This window comes from Lynx canadensis, chromosome B3, assembly GCF_007474595.2.
Source record: "Lynx canadensis isolate LIC74 chromosome B3, mLynCan4.pri.v2, whole genome shotgun sequence".
In the NCBI taxonomy this organism is placed as follows: Eukaryota; Metazoa; Chordata; class Mammalia; order Carnivora; family Felidae; genus Lynx; species Lynx canadensis.
The window spans coordinates 118,699,409-118,717,473 of record NC_044308.2 but is presented as its reverse complement, the minus strand read 5'-3'; the positions used below and the strand labels follow the sequence as shown (position 1 = coordinate 118,717,473).

General features: G+C 42.8%; 2 protein-coding genes across 2 annotated transcripts; both read right to left on the bottom strand.

Moving 5' to 3' along the window:
• Positions 1-1,832: 1,832 nt before the first annotated feature.
• On the bottom strand, positions 1,833-9,260 carry LOC115516658 (acyl-coenzyme A thioesterase 1-like). Its single transcript, XM_030319520.1, has 3 exons — positions 7,892-9,260; positions 2,836-3,035; positions 1,833-2,551 (listed from the first exon to the last, which is right to left on the bottom strand). The coding sequence occupies exons 1-3, from the start codon at positions 8,454-8,456 to the stop codon at positions 1,976-1,978; spliced, it is 1,341 nt and encodes a 446-aa protein (XP_030175380.1). The 5' UTR covers positions 8,457-9,260; the 3' UTR covers positions 1,833-1,975.
• A 2,039-nt stretch (positions 9,261-11,299) lies between these two features.
• On the bottom strand, positions 11,300-17,752 carry ACOT6 (acyl-CoA thioesterase 6). The gene is made up of 3 exons (XM_030319519.1): positions 16,897-17,752; positions 14,608-14,810; positions 11,300-11,956 (listed from the first exon to the last, which is right to left on the bottom strand). Exons 1-3 carry the CDS (start codon positions 17,351-17,353, stop codon positions 11,351-11,353), a joined length of 1,266 nt encoding a protein of 421 aa, XP_030175379.1. The 5' UTR covers positions 17,354-17,752; the 3' UTR covers positions 11,300-11,350.
• Between the last annotated feature and the right edge of the window lie 313 nt (positions 17,753-18,065).

The window sequence follows — 18,065 nt, the reverse complement described above, 5'->3', positions numbered from 1 at the left end:
TCTCCAATTATGTAGAAGAAAAAAATTAACTAAATTATGAGAAGGCCAGAATTTTAATATCTTCTAATTCCACACATATTTTTAAAGTTTAAGATCAAAGCTCAGAACTTGCATTAAAATTATTTTAATAAATTAAGGCTTATCCACAAATTGTAATTACATTTTTGGTGAAGGTGGCGGAAAGTAGAAGGGATGAACTCTGTTTCCCTCAGATAATTACATTGTCTACTTGTGTCAATTATCAACTTGGGAGGAGAACTGGAATGTGCCTATTTTTAAATATATTTTTGAAACAAAGTGTTAAGAAAAGTTTTTTAAAGTACAGAGATAAGGGAATTATAAAGAACTAGTATGTCAGGGCACCTTTGTGGCTCAGTCGGTTGAGGTCTGACTTCAGCTCAGGTCATGATCTCCTGTTTTCGTGAGTTCGAGCCCCACATTGGGCTCACTGCTGTCAGCCTGTCAGTGCAGAACCTGCTTCAGATCCCCTGTCCCCCTCTCTCTGCCCCTCCCCTGCTTGCACTCTCCCAAAAAATAAATAAATGTTAAAAAAAAAAAAAAAGATTCAGTGCTTCTTAGTAATTGCTTGGCAGTTTTAAAGCAAGTAAGTATTTTTGGATTTCTAACTTTCTTTTCTCTCTTTTTTTTTTAAGTTTTTTATTTTGAGAGAGAGAGAGAGAGAGAGAGAGAGAGAGAGAGCGAGCGCACACAAGTGTGAGCAGGGAAGGAGCAGAGAGAGAGGGAGAAAGAGAGAGAATCTCAAGCAGGCTCAGCGCTGTCAGCATGGAGCACAATTCCAGGCTCAAACTCACAAACCATGGGATCATGACCTGACCCAAAATCAAGCATCAGACACTTAACTGGCTGAGCCACCCAGGTGCCTCTCTAAGTTTCTTTAAAGATCCTTGAACAGGTGGCAATTAGAAAAAAAAAAAAAAAAAAATCAAGACCTGACTAACAACAGAAAGGATTCTGACTTCAGTCTACCACAAATCAGCCTCTGGGTCATCGTGTTAGAATTCAGTCCAGCATCTTATTCTCTTATGAGAAAGTTATCATAACCCAGTCGTTGCTCACCATAAAACCTGGGGCCTATATTCATGTATTCACCCCTGTTTAAAACAGTTTTATATTGGGGCGCCTGGGTGGCACAGTCGGTTAAGCGTCTGACTTCAGCCAGGTCACGATCTCGCGGTCCGTGAGTTCGAGCCCCGTGTCAGGCTCTGGGCTGATGGCTCAGAGCCTGGAGCCTGTTTCCGATTCTGTGTCTCCCTCTCTCTCTGCCCCTCCCCCGTTCATGCTCTGTCTCTCTCTGTCCCAAAAATAAATAAAAAACGTTGAAAAAAAATTTAAAAAATAAAGCAGTTTTATAACCTCTGGGACAGATAATAGCAAACTAATTATCATATGCCAGTTTTTAAAAAAAAAAAAACTTTGGAAGTAGGGGTGACAGGGAGGGTAAGTGAGAAGGCTGGGTAAATGGCAGATTAAAAACTGGTTTTCACTTAGCAGTTACCTTGAGTTGAAGCTCAAACCAACCAAACATGGAGAAACATGGATAGTCACCAAAGTTACAGGCTCTGATGAACTTGAAGCAAGTATTTTTACTTCTTTTAAAAGCTTGCCGGGGCGCCTGGGTGGCGCAGTCGGTTAAGCGTCCGACTTCAGCCAGGTCACAATCTCGAGGTCCGTGAGTTCGAGCCCCGAGTCGGGCTCTGGGCTGATGGCTCAGAGCCTGGAGCCTGTTTCTGATTCTGTGTCTCCCTCTCTCTCTGCCCCTCCCCCGTTCATGCTCTGTCTCTCTCTGTCGCAAAAATAAATAAACGTTGAAAAAAAAATTTAAAAAAATAAAAAATAAAATAAAATAAAAGCTTGCAGATGCCCATGAGAGATCTAGATTTCAGTCATTTGTCAAAAATATTCAATCAATCCCTTAAATGGTTCTGCACATATTCTAAACTTAGTTTGTTAGACTTTACCCTAGATGCAAGTGCAAAAATTCCAAGATCTTCTTCCAAGACTCAATCTGAGCGACAGCATGAGCTTTTAGCTGCCCACCTCCCAAAACAGGCACTCCCAACACGGGATCAAGGTATACAGAGAAAAAAGGGCTGTAAGGGGGATCTATTCTGTGGCCGGCGTTAGGATAGCTTAAGAGAGTAAAATTTGTCTTCCCATGCTCTGTGAGATGCTTCACAGCTATGTCAGCGTAAACAGAACTCTTCCAATGCCTGTCATCCTCTCCGACTATAAAAAGGAAATGGGCACTGGCTTTTTCAAGGGGGATACGACTTTCCCGGTAGGCTGGATCCAAGGGGTCCTCCAGCGCTTCTTTAACATCATAAGCCCCTGAATCCATGGCAGAGATTTTGTCTAGGTTAAAAGGCAGTCCTGGCAGGATTGATCTACCACATGTAAGGGCAGTAGCTGTGTTAGAGACACAGCCGTTGATGCTCACAACTGCAGCTATATTTGGGAGAAAGCTAGCCATGGAAAATGCCAACTCTGCCCCTTTGCCAGAACCAATCACTCCAATGTTTGGACCTTTAACCTAGACATTGAAGAAAAAGAAGACAAACAAGGAGGGAAGGAGAGAGGGAGGGAGAGAGAGAAAGAGAGAAAGTATGATTGTTAATGAAGTCGCAAAGCACTCAATAAAGAAAAAGCATATAGGTATTCATCAGATAGCTTATGTATTTATTTATCCATTCACGAATTCATTCAACAGGTATTTGTTATAGATATTTTCCAACCCATTAGTACCACCTTCTTTTCACTCTCTCCTGGCCCTAAGGAGTTCATTTTAAACGCATTTCTCTCTACAATCCCACTCACCTTTGGGTGACTTTGCACAAATTTAGCTGCCTCTTCAAAGTAATCTAAATTTAAGTCTTTCATGATTGGAGGTAGATCTTCATAGCCAAAAAATGGCAAAGCCAGAGTAGCAAAACCTCGACAAGCCAGGAGACTAGCTCGAGATTCATTTAATCCTCCATCACCAAACATATCAATCAAACCAGGAAAAGGACCATCTCCTATAAACCAGGAAAGAAGATTAATCTGGGATTAGACAACAGGACATTTAATGGACCATGATACCCAGTTAACATTTTCTAAATCAAATTCTAATTGCACAATTTATATTTTTTCTTTAAAAATGTTTTTATTTTTTAACTTCAAAAACATTTTAATTTTTTTTCTGTTTTGAAACATTCACCTAGGGGTGCCTGGGTGGCTCAGTCAGTTGGGTGTCTGACTCTTGGTTTCGGCTTAGGTTATGATCTCAGTTTGTGGTTCGAGCCCCATGTCGCATTCTGTGCTGGCAGTGTGGAACCTGCTTGAGATTCTCTCTGCCTCTTCTGAGCTCTCTCTTCTCTCTCTCTCTCAAAATAAATAAATAAACTTTAAAAAAGAAATAAAACATTCACCTATTTGCCTTGAAAAGAAAACATCTGTTTTGGCTGAAATAGTTTTATTCTTGTGGTTGAAATAGATACTTGTTTTGGCTATTTTGAATAAATGTAAAAATGTTTTTATATTTTTCCCTGTGAGATATCACTGGAAAATGGCGAAAAAAATATGAAAATTTGCAAAAAAAGATATGGAAAATGTTTTGGTTTGAACTGTAAGTCCTGATTAATCTAAACAAATAATTCTGGCAGTCTTTGAGTTATGAAACTATAATACCTCATTAAAAAGAAATCCGACCAACTAATCTTTGGCAAAGCAGGAAAGAATATCCAATGGAATAAAGACAGTCTCTTCAGCAAGTGGTTCTGGGAAAACTGGACAGTGACATGCAGAAGAATGAACCTGGACCACTTTCTGACACCATACACAAAAATAAACTCAAAATGGATGAAAGACCTAAAGGTAAGACAGCACGCCATCAAAATCCTCGAGGTGAAAGCAAAAACCTCTTTGATCTTGGCTGCAGCAACTTCTTACTAACACGACTCCAGATGCAAGGGAAACAAAAGCAAAAATGAACTATCGGGACCTCATCAAAATAAAAAGCTTCTGCACAGCAATCAGCAAAACTAAAAGGCAACTGACAGAAGGGAGAAGATATTTGCAAACGACATATCAGATAAAGGGTTATTATTCAAAATCTATAAAGAACTTCTCAAACTCAACACCCAAAAAACAAATAATCCAGTGAAGAAATGGGCAAAAGACATGAATAGACACTTCTCCAAAGAAGACATCCAGATGGCCAACTGATACATGAAAAAATGCTCATCACTCATTATCAGGGAAATACAAATCAAAACCACAATGAGATACCACCTTATACCTGTCAGAATAACTAACATTAGCAACTCAGGCAACAATAGGTGTTGGTGAGGATGCAGAGAAAGAGGATCTCTTTTGCACTGCTGGTGGGAATGCAAACTGGTGCAGCCACTCTGGAAAACAGGATGGAGGTTCCTCAAAAAACTAAAAATAGAACTACCCTATGACCCAGCAATTGCACTACTAGGTATTTATCCAAGGGATACAGTTATACTGTTTCAAAGGGACACATGCACCCCCATGTTTATAGCAGCAATATCAACAATAGCCAAAGTATGGGAAAAGTCCAAATGTCCATCGATAGATGAATGGATAAAGAAGATGTAGTATATGTATACAATGGAATATTACTCGGCAATCAAAAAGAATGAAATCTTGTCATTTGCAACTATGTAGATGGAACTGGAGGGTATTAGGCTAAGTGAGATTGGTCAGTCAGAGAAAGACAAATGTCATATAACTTCACTCATATGAGGACTTTAGGACACAGAATGGATGAACATAAGGGAAGGGAAGCAAAAATAATATAAAAACAGGGAGAGGGACAAAACAGAAGAGACTCTTAAATATGGAGAACAAACAGAGGGTTGCTAGAGAGGTTGTAGGAGGGGGGATGGGCTAAATGGGTAAGGGGCATTAAGGAATCTACTCCGGAAATCATTGTTGCACTACATGCTAACTAATTTGGATGTAAATTAAAATAATTAAATTAATTAAAAAAAAAAAGGAAATCCACGGGTCTTCGGCTCAGGTCATGATCTCACGGTTCATGAGGTTGAGCCCTGTATCTGGCTCTCCACTGTCAGCACTGAGCCTGCTTCAGATCCTCTGTCCCTCTCTCTCTCTGCTCCTCCCCCGCTCAAGCTGTCTCAAAAGAATAAATAAATAAACATTAAAAAAAAAAAGGCAACTTGGGGCACCTGGGTGGCTCAGTCGTTTAAGCGTCTGACTCTTGATATTGGCTCAGGTCATGATTTTACAGTTCATGAGATCATGCCCTCTGTGCCAACAGGTTGAGATTCTCTCTCTCCCTCTCAAAATAAATAAATAAACTTTTAAAAAATCCAACTTTAAAGGGCTGTTTGAGTTCTCAATGAGCTTCAGATACAGAGTTACCTAAATCCCTAACAAAGCCTATGCTATTTTAAAGGTCTAATGATGGTGTAATATAAAATGAACAATATGTGTAGTATAGGGGCCAAGGGCAGGCTGCCCCTAGATGGACCAATTTAGTATAAAGATTATTTTGAGTTTGAAGGGGATCAGGGGAGTTCCACTTAGAATATGCTACTTGGGCATGTGGATTATTTTGAGCTGAAGGCAACTGAGATCCTGTGAGCTCAGAGGAATGATTTTGCTCCTCCCTTAACTACATGGAAAAATCTCAATTGGGGGTCTTTCCCAGAATGAGGGTTATTGCCAGAGATAAATTTTATCTGAGTGGCCACTGTATGGCAGGGCAAAAATCAACTTTCCAAACACCTGTTCATTTTATTGCCCTATGAAATGCATTCCTTCCCTTCAAAGTCTTAGACCCCTAACCTTTTCTCCTTAGTTCAGGATGACGACATATATACCTCATTTTGCCTGTCTTTGGAATTTCCACGTCTGTATGGATTTCCCATACATACAGAATTAAATTTGATGTTCTCCTGTTAATCTGTCTCCTGTCAATTTGATTATTAATCCAGCTAGAAACTAGAAGGACCTTGAAGGGGACAGTAAATTCTTGCTCCCTGGCAGTGGAAAGGGAGCAAAATGTCAAACTATTTTCCTTCTAATGTTGATCTGTTATTTCTCTTTCAACATTCCTATTGTAGCTTATGTTATTCATTCAACGTTCCAAGAGAAGAATTTCTCAGCCAATTGACTCCTAGTATTTCTCAGATACATTCTTTTGTGTTATTCCAACTAAAAGCGCTAGATAAATTTATAAGAACAAAATAAGAGGCAAGAACATTAGAATATAAACTAAACAAGAAATCTAAAATTCCAGTGCCAGAAGCTGTTCCTAAATTTTCAAATCTAGAAATAAGTTAAGGGATATCTGGCCACCAAAGTGAAAGCTAGAGTATACATATTAAGATAGTGATTTTTAGATGGTGGTTTTCTTAACATTTGGATATCTCAGCATATCTTGATCTGCTCTTTTTAAAATTAGATAAATTTCATGCATTTCTGGATTCAAGATTACTTCCAAAATCCCTAAGCAAGCCATGAAAAAGACAACATACAGTTCCTCAAATTATTCCAGCAATAGATTTTTCCAACCACAGCCTTCAAGATACTAACCTGATTATCACATTAAAATAACTGAGAATTTGTTTATTTTGTTTCAATTGAGAAATTTGATCCTCAGGATGTAAATTTGCTAGGACCTTATAGGATCTTAAAAAACCCCTCCACACCCTCAACTATGAAAATGTGTTTTTTTAATGTTTATTTATTCATTTTGAGAGAGAGGGAGAGAGAGAGAGAGAGAGAGAGAGAGAGAGAGAGAGTGTGTGTGTGTGTGTGTGTGTGTGTGTGTGTGTGTATGCACAGGGGAGGGGCAGAGAGAGGAGAGAATCCTAAGCAGGCTCTTCACTGAGAGGCTGAGAGCCAGATGTGGGGCTCCAACTGGCCAGCTGTGAGATCATGACCTGAGAGGAAATCAAGAACCAGACGCTTAACTGAACTGAGCCACGCAGGTGTTCCTGAAAATGTTTTAAATCTCTCATTTGAAAGACTCTTAGTTGTTCCTAAGAACCCTGAGATTTGAGAGCAGAAGATAAGCCAGACTGGGCTTTAAAACAAAAACAAAACAAAACAAAACAAAACAAAACAAAACAAAACAAAACAAAACACCAACCTATTTCACTCATTCTCTCCTCAGCCCATGTTACTGTGGAGGTCTGAGTTTGGAGCTCAAAGAATTTGACTGCACCCTGATTTTAGCACCATCTAGCTGTGTGATTTGGTTAAAACACTTTAGGCCTCGGCTTACTCATTTATAAAATAAATTGTTCTTTGATCTATGAAATGAGCAACAGAAGTGTCCTCATCATGATGAAGATCTCTAAGGAATTAGAGTATGTCAGAAAATACAACAACAAAGTCATCAGTATCCTAACGTGAAACCAGAATTTAAAAAGTGAACAATATATGTAATAGGGCTTCAGTTATGTTGGGTTTGAGCAGATACCAGTGACAGATAGATTTGTATCCACTATTCTCGTCATTTTTACAAGAAATGATAACTAAAAAAGTTAACACAAAGCTCTGCCTACTAGACAGGTAAACAAATAACTTATGGGAGAAACTTTACAACAATGTTATGCTTACTAGAATATGCTTAGTCACAAGTAATAGCAGCTGCAGCACTGGGAGTCTGAAGGGTGGGCAGCCTGCAGAAAAGAGGTTCCCAAGCAAATTGCATTTAAATCCCAGTCACCATTTAGCAAAGTGACTGTCCCACCTGGTGTCTAGGCGACAAAATAATTGAGGCGCTCGCTCTGTTTTTTAGATGATAAGTTAGCTAGCAAAGCAAGCCGGCTTTCATAAATCATTTTTCCTAAATCCATGCAAAGCCCTCTGCGGAAAAGACCTCACGCACCTGGGGGCAGCAAGAAGACGCCCCGCAGGCGGCCGGCTTGCAGGCGAGCGCGGCTCAGCTCCGGGCTGGAAAACCAGCGCTGCACCTGGGCAGAGGCCAGCGCCGGGCCCAGCGGTACGGCCTGCTGCTGCGGCGCGTGGTGGACGGTCACCTCCACTTTGAGGGGGGTTTTCATCACGCCTCTCGGCATCTGGCTGAAGCAGGGATCCTCCGAGCCGACCGGCGTGAGGCTCCACAGGAGCCCCATGGGCTCCACGCCCGTGAAGTCGCCGCCCAGAGCCCGGTCCCTGGCCAGGTCCAACCCCCCGCGGCCGTCCGCCTCGTAGTGGGCCACCGATCGGAAGAGGCGGCCTCGGTAGCTGACGGCCGACGCCCGAAGGGTCACCCGCTCCCTGGGACCTAAGCCCTCCACTTTAATATCCAGGAGCTCGTCGGCCAGCCCAGTCTTGGGGGTGACGGTCAAGGTCGCAGACTTCTGGGCGAGAAGGGCAGATGTGGACCTTGACCTCCGGAGCAGGAGTGGGGTTCCGGGGGTCCGGAGCACGGCATGGACAGTCCTCCACATGGCTCCGGATCTTCGCGGCTTTGACTCAGGCCAAACACACGCGGCCGGGTTCGTGTGGGAGGGAGTCAGCTCTCTCCGCGGGGCCACGCAGGGCAGGCCGGGGCCTGTCCGAATGGGGCGGGGCCGGGCGGCTGAAGCAGGGCAAGAGGGGCGGGGCCGGGGGCGGGGCCCAGTGGGGCCAGAGGTGGCTGAGCGGACCAGAGAACCCGAGCTGGTTCTTCCCGCGCTACTCAGCAAAAGGCTGCAAGAAGGGGCAACTTAGGAGGCCCCGGGGTCGGTCACGGTATTGGGGTCCTTTTAGTAAGACCGCCTAAAAGAGGCAGGAGCTCACCCCCAGCCTACGCTGGACTTGGCGAGAAGGAAAAGTTAAAGGTCTTTTGACAGAAAATCCTCGTCGTTCTTTTTTTAAAATCCCTCTCTGGCCACCTGGGGTCACAATTCCCTAAACCTTGCTGAAGGAGGCTCCGTGTAATAGACTCCTTTCCTTCCCTGAAATTATTTTTGCGGGGATTAAGAAAGACTGCCAAAATTAAAGTTTAAACGTTTTAGATGAGGCAGTACAGATTTACACACTATGGAAATGATCCATCCCTATTGTCTTGTGGCCTGGCACAAGTAATAAAAACATATGTTTTTATGTGCAGAAAAACTTACATGACTTTTTTTTCCCCAATAAAAAGGTGCTTAATTCACAAAATCATATTTTTCCATTAATACAAATATATGTATGTACATGCAAATAATATGGTTCTGTAAGGGTATACTTTTTTTTTTTAATTTAATTTGGAGAGAGAGTGGTGGTGAGGCAGAGAGAGAGGGAGAGAGAGAATCCCAATCAGGCTCTGCACTCTTCGTGCAGAGCCTGATGGAGGTGCTTGAACTCATGAACTGTGAGATCTTGATATGAGCAGAAATCAAGTGTCAGAGGCTTAACGGACTGAGCCACCCAGGTGCCCCTGGAAATGTATGCTTCAAGTTAATAACTGTAATTAGCCCTAAGAAAAGCCTGGAATTGGGTAATGAGTTAAGAGGGTTGAATTTTATCTGTATTACTCGAATCTTTTACGATGAAAAATGTATTGATATAATTTAAAATGTTTTCCACTGTAGAATTCTATCTTAATTAAAACACGTGTAAAATGAGGTGAATTAATCCAGGTGAAAACATTCCATTAAACTGCTGTGTCAAGGAATATATATATTATATATATTAATATTTTATATAATTATATTATACATTGTATATTATATATTTATATAATATATAAATATTAATATTTGTATTAAAAATAACATATTATATAATATATAATATACAATATAATGTATATTATATTGTATACCTTGTGGTTATATATATATTATATATATATAATATAATATATTGGCTCAGGGCACAGTTGGTGAATTTGAGCTCCACGTCATGCTTTGTGCTGACAGTTCAGAACCTAGAGCCTGCTTTGGATTCTGTGTCTCCATCTCCCTCTCTCTCTACCCCTTCCCCACTCACACTGTCTCTCTCTGTCTCAAAAATAAATAAGCGTTAAAAAAATTTTTTTTTTAAGATCATAACTGTCATGTGTCCTATTATGGCTTCAAAAATATTTGCCACTGAAACTAAATGGCCACTGGACCAAGAATTTCTGCTTTAGAGCCATACAATAACCGTGTGTTCTTTGAAAAGTACTTGTTAAAGTCCCTCTATCTTTGAAGATCTCCAGCTTTAGAAAAACAACCCAAGTGGGACACCTGGCTGCCTCAGTCTATAGAGCATGCGACTTTTGATCTTGGGCCTGTGAGTTCAAGGCCCACATTGGGCATAGAGATTACTTTTTTTTTTAATATTTTAATTATTTTTGAAGGAGAGAGAGAGCATGAGCAGGGGAAGAGCAGAGAGAGAGGGAGACACAGAATTCAAAGCAGGCTCCAGGCTCTGAGCTGTCAGCACAGAGCCCGATGCGGGGCTCAAACTCACAAACTGTGAGACAATGACCTGAGCCGAAGTTGGACACTTAACCAACTGAGCCACCCAGGCGCCCCTGGGCATAGAGATTACTTAATAATAATAATAATAATAATAATATATATATATTAAGAGATTACTTAATTACTTAACTACTTAATTATATACTTAATTATATATTACTTAATTATAGTAATTATAATTACTTAATTATATTAAGAAGATACTTAATGTATATATATATATATAAAGAAAAAACTTAAAAAAAAAGAAAAAGAATTCAAGGAATTTTTACTTCTGTCTACAAAATCCAACGTTATAGTGGCCAAGAATATTGGATTTTGTGCATCACTGCACATACCACCTGAAAAAACAGAATGGCTTCCACAAGCTTTTATCTTCCAGTGTCCAAAGACCATTTAAAATGAATGTGCATAGGGGCACCTGGTTAAGTGTCGGACTTCGGCTCAGGTCATGATCTCATGGTTTGTGAGTTCAAGCCCCACTTCGGGTTCCACATCGACAGTGTGGAGCCTGCTTGGGATTCGCTCTATGCCCCTCCCGTGCTCATGCGCTCTCTCTCTCAAAATAAATAAACTTTATCAAAAAATTTTTTTAAATATTTATTTATTTTTGAGAGACAGAATGTGAGCAGCGAAGGGACAGAGAGAGAGAAAGGGAGAGGGAGACACAGAATCTGAAGCAGGCTCCAGACTCTGAGCTGTCAACACAGAGCCTGACACTGGGCTTGAACCCACGAACCAAAAGATCATGACCTGAGTAGAAGTTGGACGCTTAACCAACCTGAGCCACCCAAAGCCCCTCAAAATAAACAAACTTAAAAAAAAAGTTTCCTATGTGCTCTGGAAAACCCAATACATGTTGTATGAATTAGATTTTTATTCATAGTATCTGGTCTATGATTACAATGTCACATTTTGCTGGACGGCACAGATTTTTTACCATTGAGATGTTTATGGAAGAAAGTTTGAATTTCCTGCCAGGCATCTACCTGTGCCCTTGACTGTGCCTTTGGCTCACCTCCATGGAGTATTGCTTGGCCTAACACTGTATGCACAGAAGCTCTACAAAGAGGAAAATAAGGTGGTTCAATACAGTGACCAGTTCCTGGGTAGTAGATTATCTGGGGTCTGTCTTTCCCATGGGCTTGTAACCGTTCAGAGGCTATACGAGCATAGAATTCACTGTTCCAGTTATGATCATCCAAGCCAACAAGAAACAGAAAAGGCCCCTGGGCTCTTTCCAATGGAATAATACTTTGATAGTTGAGTTCCTCCAGTGGATTATCCCAAACATCCAAAAAAATTAAAACCCCTGACTCAGTAACTACAAGTTTCCCTGGGTCACTGCCAAGACTGGGAATAAACATATCCTTGTAATGCAGAGGAGATATTGCGTTGGCCACACAGGAATTAATAAGTACAGTGGCTGTGATGCCCTTCAAGAAAGAGGCCATTGAGAGACACAGGTCACCTCCTTTGGAGAAGCCAAGAAGCCCAACACCAGGGCCTTTCACCTGAAAAAGAGAACAAGCCTAGAATTTGTAAATGGAGGACATAAACAGTGATTTTATATTCTCTAGCTAGCTTTCTTAAATGTCATTTGCTTTCTTTTTTTTATGCAACAATCCACAAAGCTCAAGTGTGTTTTCTTTTTTTTTTTTTAATTTTTTTTTTCAACGTTTATTTATTTTTGGGACAGAGAGAGACAGAGCATGAACGGGGGAGGGGCAGAGAGAGAGGGAGACACAGAATCGGAAACGGGCTCCAGGCTCTGAGCCATCAGCTCAGAGCCCGAGGCGGGGCTCGAATTCACGGACCGCGAGATCGTGACCTGGCTGAAGTCGGACGCTTAACCGACTGTGCCACCCAGGCGCCCCTCAAGTGTGTTTTCTAATAAGCAAATCAATTGACTTCCTAGTACACAGGCCTTCCACTAATATTTGTGGCAACTGGGTCAAGAGTAGACACAGAGACCCATGTACCCCATACTTAAACATGTAAAAGCTATTAAACAAACAAACTATTAAAATATATTATTTTCTTGGGGAGCCTGGGTGGCTCAGTCGGTTGAGCGTCCTATTTCAGCTCAGGTCATGATCTCACGGTCCGTGAGTTTGAACCCCACAACGGGTCTATGCTGATAGACCCACCTTGATAAATATACCTTCATAACAGTTTATAACGTCAGGCTCAAATTTGAAATCTTGGAACTCCTTGAAGTTCTGTACTGGAATGTGGCATGGGGGAGAGCTAGCCCCAGTCCTTGGTCCCTGGCCCCCATTCCTTCTCTTCCCATCCCTGGCTCCATCATGTACCTTGAGGGGCCTCTCACACATGTATATGGACACCCCGGTCTCCATATTTAAGGCCTAGGCGTATTCACATTGACAGACCCTGAGAAAAGACATAGGGCCTGGAAGCAGGATCAGTGCTATTTGGCAAAGAATTCTGGTATTCCAGATCACAAGGGTATGGGGTGTTTGTGTGTGTGTGTGTGTGTGTGTGTGTGTGTGTGTGTGTATGTAAGGCACATGGGTTCCAGGTGGATACATTCCCTGGGTCCCTTGGACTCCTCACCCTGTGGGCAGGGAGTGTGGCCACCTAAGGCTTCTGTCCAGGACAGAAGCCCCTCTTGCCCAGGTCTAAGGGCAGAACTGATAGGATATATTGGTTTCTTCTTTTTCCCCTGGGGCCTTATCTCCCCTAATAAACCAATAATCACAGTTCAAGGCCATTGAGGTTCTAGCAGCTCTGCTAACAGACCAGTCCCTGAATTCTGACAGATTTAGATCACCCTACAGACCTTGTAGAACATTTTTTAACATTTATTACTTAACATTAGAATATTTGGGTTTCTTTAAATCTAGATAGTTGCAGAGCATGTATTCCACTTTTAATCACACTAAAATGTTTTGATTATTTTTTACAGTCTTAGATAAGAACTTTTTCTATAAAAACATAATAGCATTATCACATTTAACAAAATTAATGATTCCTTAATAGCATCCAGCACAGTCCCTATTCAAATGTCACCGACTGTCCTAAAAATGTCTCTTAAGAGTCAAACTTTTTCCTCTTTTTTAAAAATTTTTTTTAATGTTTATTTATTTTTGAGGGAAAGAGAGAGACAGAGTGTGAGCGGGCAAGGGGCAGAGAGAAAGAGGGAGACACAGAATCTGAAGCAGGCTCCAGGCTCTGAGTTGTCAGCACAGAGCCTGACGCAGGGCTCAAACTCACGAACTGTGAGATCATGACCTGAGCCGAAGTTGGACGCTCAACCGACTGAGCCACACAGGTGCCCCTACATTAATCTTTCTTTTAAATTAAATTAAATCAAATTAAATTAAATTAAATTAAATTAAATTATTATTTTATTTGAGAGCAAGAGAGAGAGAGAGAGCATGAACAGGGGACGGAGGCAAAAGGAGAGAAAGAGGGAGAACCCCAAGCATGCTCCATGCTCAGTGCAGAGCCCGACATGGGGCTTGATCTCATAACCCTGGGATCATGACCTGAGCTGAAATCAAGAGTTGGACACTCAACTGACTAAGCCACCCAGGTACCCCTACATTAATCTTATAAATGAGAAAAACTGAATCCCAGAGAAAGCAGTTGCCTTATTCAGCATTATAAGGCCACTTGGGGGTAGATGGAGAAGCAGAATTTAAGGTTAGTAATGTCTTAGTACAACTCTTTGAATTATGGTCAAGAATTAAAGGAAAATAGGGGCACCTGGGTGGCTCAGTTGGTTAAGCGTCCAACTTCAGCTCAGGTCATGATCTCACAGTTCATGAGTTCAAGCCCCACGTCGGGCTCTGTGCTGACAGCTCAGAGCCTGGAGCCTGCTTCGGATTCTGTGTCTCCCTCTCTCTGACCTCCCCTGCTCATGCTCTGTCTCTCTCTGTCTCAAAAATAAATAAAACATTTAAAAAAATTTAAAAAACAGGAAAATAAACAGTTCCTTATTAAAGGAAAATAAACAGTTAAGTCTTAGGGATTGGAGAGAGATGGGTGGAAGTGAAATAATAATCCTAATAACTTTGGAAGGAACTTTTGTGTCTCATGACATATTTCTAGCCCCCAGTGTCCTGGTAGGGTTTTGAGATCCAGTCCTGTGTTGGCTCTACCCTCTCTCCCCTGCATTCAAGCAAACACCAGAACTCACCTTTGGATGCTGCAGCATGAAGTCTATAGCTTCTTCAAAGTACTCCAGGTGCACATCATCCAAATATCCAGGGAGGTCTTCAAATTTGAAATAAGCCAAAGCAAGCACAGCAAAACCATGTCCAGCCAGGAGGCTGGCCCTGTATTCACAAAGGCCACCACCACTCCCAAACAGATCGATGATCCCAGGGAAGGGTCCTGCACCTGGAAAACACCACAGATCATAAGGAGCTTTAGACTCTCCAGAGACATTCTGGAGTTTCAGATTTTGGCAGTCAGTGAAGACAAGTTTCTCAAGCAAGGAAGGCTGGGAGTGGAGGAGCAAGTGGAAAAAAGGACCCTTTTTAAAATGTTGCCTTTTTTTTTTTTTTTTCCTTTTTAGTAACCTTCAGGGAGAAGGAAGGGGGGAACAAAATGCTTTATTTTCTCCAGAATTTTTCACCTAATTTTCAAAAATGAAATACATATTTCAAATTACAAGTAGCATATGATGAGATGTACATTTTCCACAAAATCTTCCTCAAAAAAAAAAATCTACTTGAGAATGCTTGAAGAACTGTACAATGCTCTACATATATAAGGGGTATTGATATACTCCCCACCTCCTTGCATTCTCTGCTCCAACCTTAAAGAACACTATCCCTAAATATGCTCTGTTCTCTTTGGCCCCTGAAAATGGTATATGCTATTCTTCACTCTCCACTTTTTATCACCTGGTTGACCTTCAGCTTTCAAATCAAAGTTTAGATCTCCCTTCCCAGAAGACTTCCCAGATCTCCCCCAAGGCTGAGTTGAGTCAGAAACCCTTTTATGTCTCCATCAGCACCCTGGGCCTGTATTTCCCTTATCATAGCACTTATCAAGCTTATAGATGCAAGTATAGTTACCTGGGTCCTTTATTAGGCTGTAAGTACAGTGAGGACCATGTCTGACTTCGCTAGCTATCGCATCCCACTATGTAGCATAGTCATTGGCTTAATACATATTTGTTAAATGACTGAACCCTTCTACGTTATTTACAAAAGTCTTGAGACAGAAAACAAATTTTAAATGGGCCACAAAGTAGACATTGAAATAGTTAACACAAGATTGACTTGACTGAAATATCAGGTGCCAATATGGGTGGTAAAAGGTTTTTGTTTGTTTGTTTGGTTTGTTTTTGGGTGGGTGGGGGGATTCTTACTGATTCAGTCAGTATGATTTATTGAGTTCCTACTATATCCCTGGCCAAGCCTCTAGGAATCTGGACATACAGAGATGTATAAGATCCAATTCCAACCACAGGATTTCAGTTGACTGTGCAGCCACTGGCTAAGGTTGTGAATTGCTGACGAGCTGTAAGAATAAAGCAGAGCCTCCTGTTTTGCAGAATGACAGAATTCGGTTTAGGGATTCTCTGAGATATGGCAACTCCAGCATTTCTATACAGGAGGGGTTTCAGTCTGGAATTTGGTTGTAAAAGGTGGGGTAGGGGGTCTTGTTTCTGGGCCCCTTTAACCTAGTAAGCACCTTGTTTTTACTTAGCACTACAGACATTTTGAGTAAGATATTTCTTTGTTGTGTGGACTGTCCTGTGCATTCTGCATGTTTGGCAGCATCTCTGGCCTCTACCCACTGGATGCCAATAATCTCCTCCCCCACCTTTTGGTTGTGACAACAAAAATGTCTCCAGGAGTAGGGGTTAATCAACCCAGATTGAGAATCACCGACAGACTGTTTATGATGGGGGAAGAGGACAATCAGTTTGTTTTTTTTAGGATTACGGGGAAAGTTCGACGTGAGAAGAGGCAAAGATCACTCTTGCACAGCAGCATAACTCATTACCTAACACTGGTATTTGAAATACAGCTGCGTGGCTGGCACTTAAAAGAAATGCACTTTGTGAGTATGTTGAATGCACTTTTTAGCATACAGCTCAGTGGCATTCGTCCAACATAAAGGTTATTTGTGTGGAAGGGTGGTGGGTGCCCGGGGTGACGTGGTCTGCCCTGCCTGATCCCCGCGCTGCTCCCACCTGCCCTGTGACCCTGGCCCGGCCATGCCCGCCAGCCACCGAGCAGCCTGTTTTCCCATCTGAGAAATGGGCATGGATAAGATCGCTCATCGCCCTGGGCAGTGGAGAGCCCCAAAGACAGAAACCACTTTTTAGCATACAGGAAGTGGCATGAAATTTAAAGAGGAAAAATTTCCATCCAGAATGTATGGCAAGCTCTGGAGTGTGGCGGTAGTTTAGGAAATGTGGGTCTCTGTTACCAATTCTTTAGAACAGCCTGGGACGCAAGGCACTCACCAGGCGGCAGGAAGAGCGTGCCGCGCACCCGGCCCGCGCGCACGGGCACCCGCCGCATGCCCGGCCGCAGGAAGTCGCGCTCCAGCACCGCCCGGCCCAGGAGCCGCCCGGCGTCGGGCTCGTGGCCCTCGAGCACCTCCAGCTCCACCGCGAAGGGCGTCTGCACGTCCCACTTCACCAGCCGCACCAAGGGCTTCTCGGGCTCCAGGGCCCAGAGCAGCCCCATGGGCTCGAGCCCCGTGAAGCTGCCGCCCAGGGCGGGCGTGCGCGCCAGGTCCAGGAGGCCGCCGGCGTCCGCTTGATACCGCGCGTGGGCCCGGAAGAGCGCGCCCTTCTCGTCGCGCAGGGACGTGCGCAGCGTGACAGGCTGTCCCGGGGAGAGGCCACGCACGGTGATGCGCACGGGCTCGTCCCACGCGCAGCGGCCCGCGGGCTCCAGCGTCACCGTAGCCGCCATCCTGATTATTGCGGAACAGCGAGGCCGTCTCCCCAGAGTCACGTGTCCGGCCGGGAGTCCCTCCACCTCCAGGGGAAGCAATTGCAATTGGAAACTTTGCGGTATTCAGATTGGACGCTTGGACACGCTAAGCCGCTGTATGAAGTCAGCTAGAGTTTGTGAAAATCCACTAGTGTCTAATTGGAAGGAAGTATCTGCCAAAATAAGAGTTCATTATTATGCAATCCAGCGCAGTGAGTGTGGAAATAGACGTACCAAGACCGCTGAGATTGGGAAAGATACTAGTAGTTGGGAGAACCTGGAGTTTTATAAAGCATCCCAGGCGATTATAATTCAGATGATCAGTGGAGAAACAGTCCTAATTATTGCATCCACACGACTCCTGAAACAGAATGCTACGGGCACCAGTGACAGTCACAACAAAGTTTATTACAATGAGAGGCAAGGCCGACCGATCGGGACCAACACTCTTGATAAGAGTGCGGCCCCGAACAGCCGGGGTACAGAGTTTTCATAACCGATCACATCGTTTTAGCATCACCTGGGAACAGAACAAAGAAACAGGTTCCAGATGAGTTAGAAACAGTTGCCTAATGAGGTGTTTACTTTAGACTTTCTGCCTCTAAGTTGCAACCAGTGGATCTCCTTGACCCTGCCTCTGATGCTCTTTTCTTTGAACTTTTGTTTCCTTAATTGGTGAAGCCTTAATTTA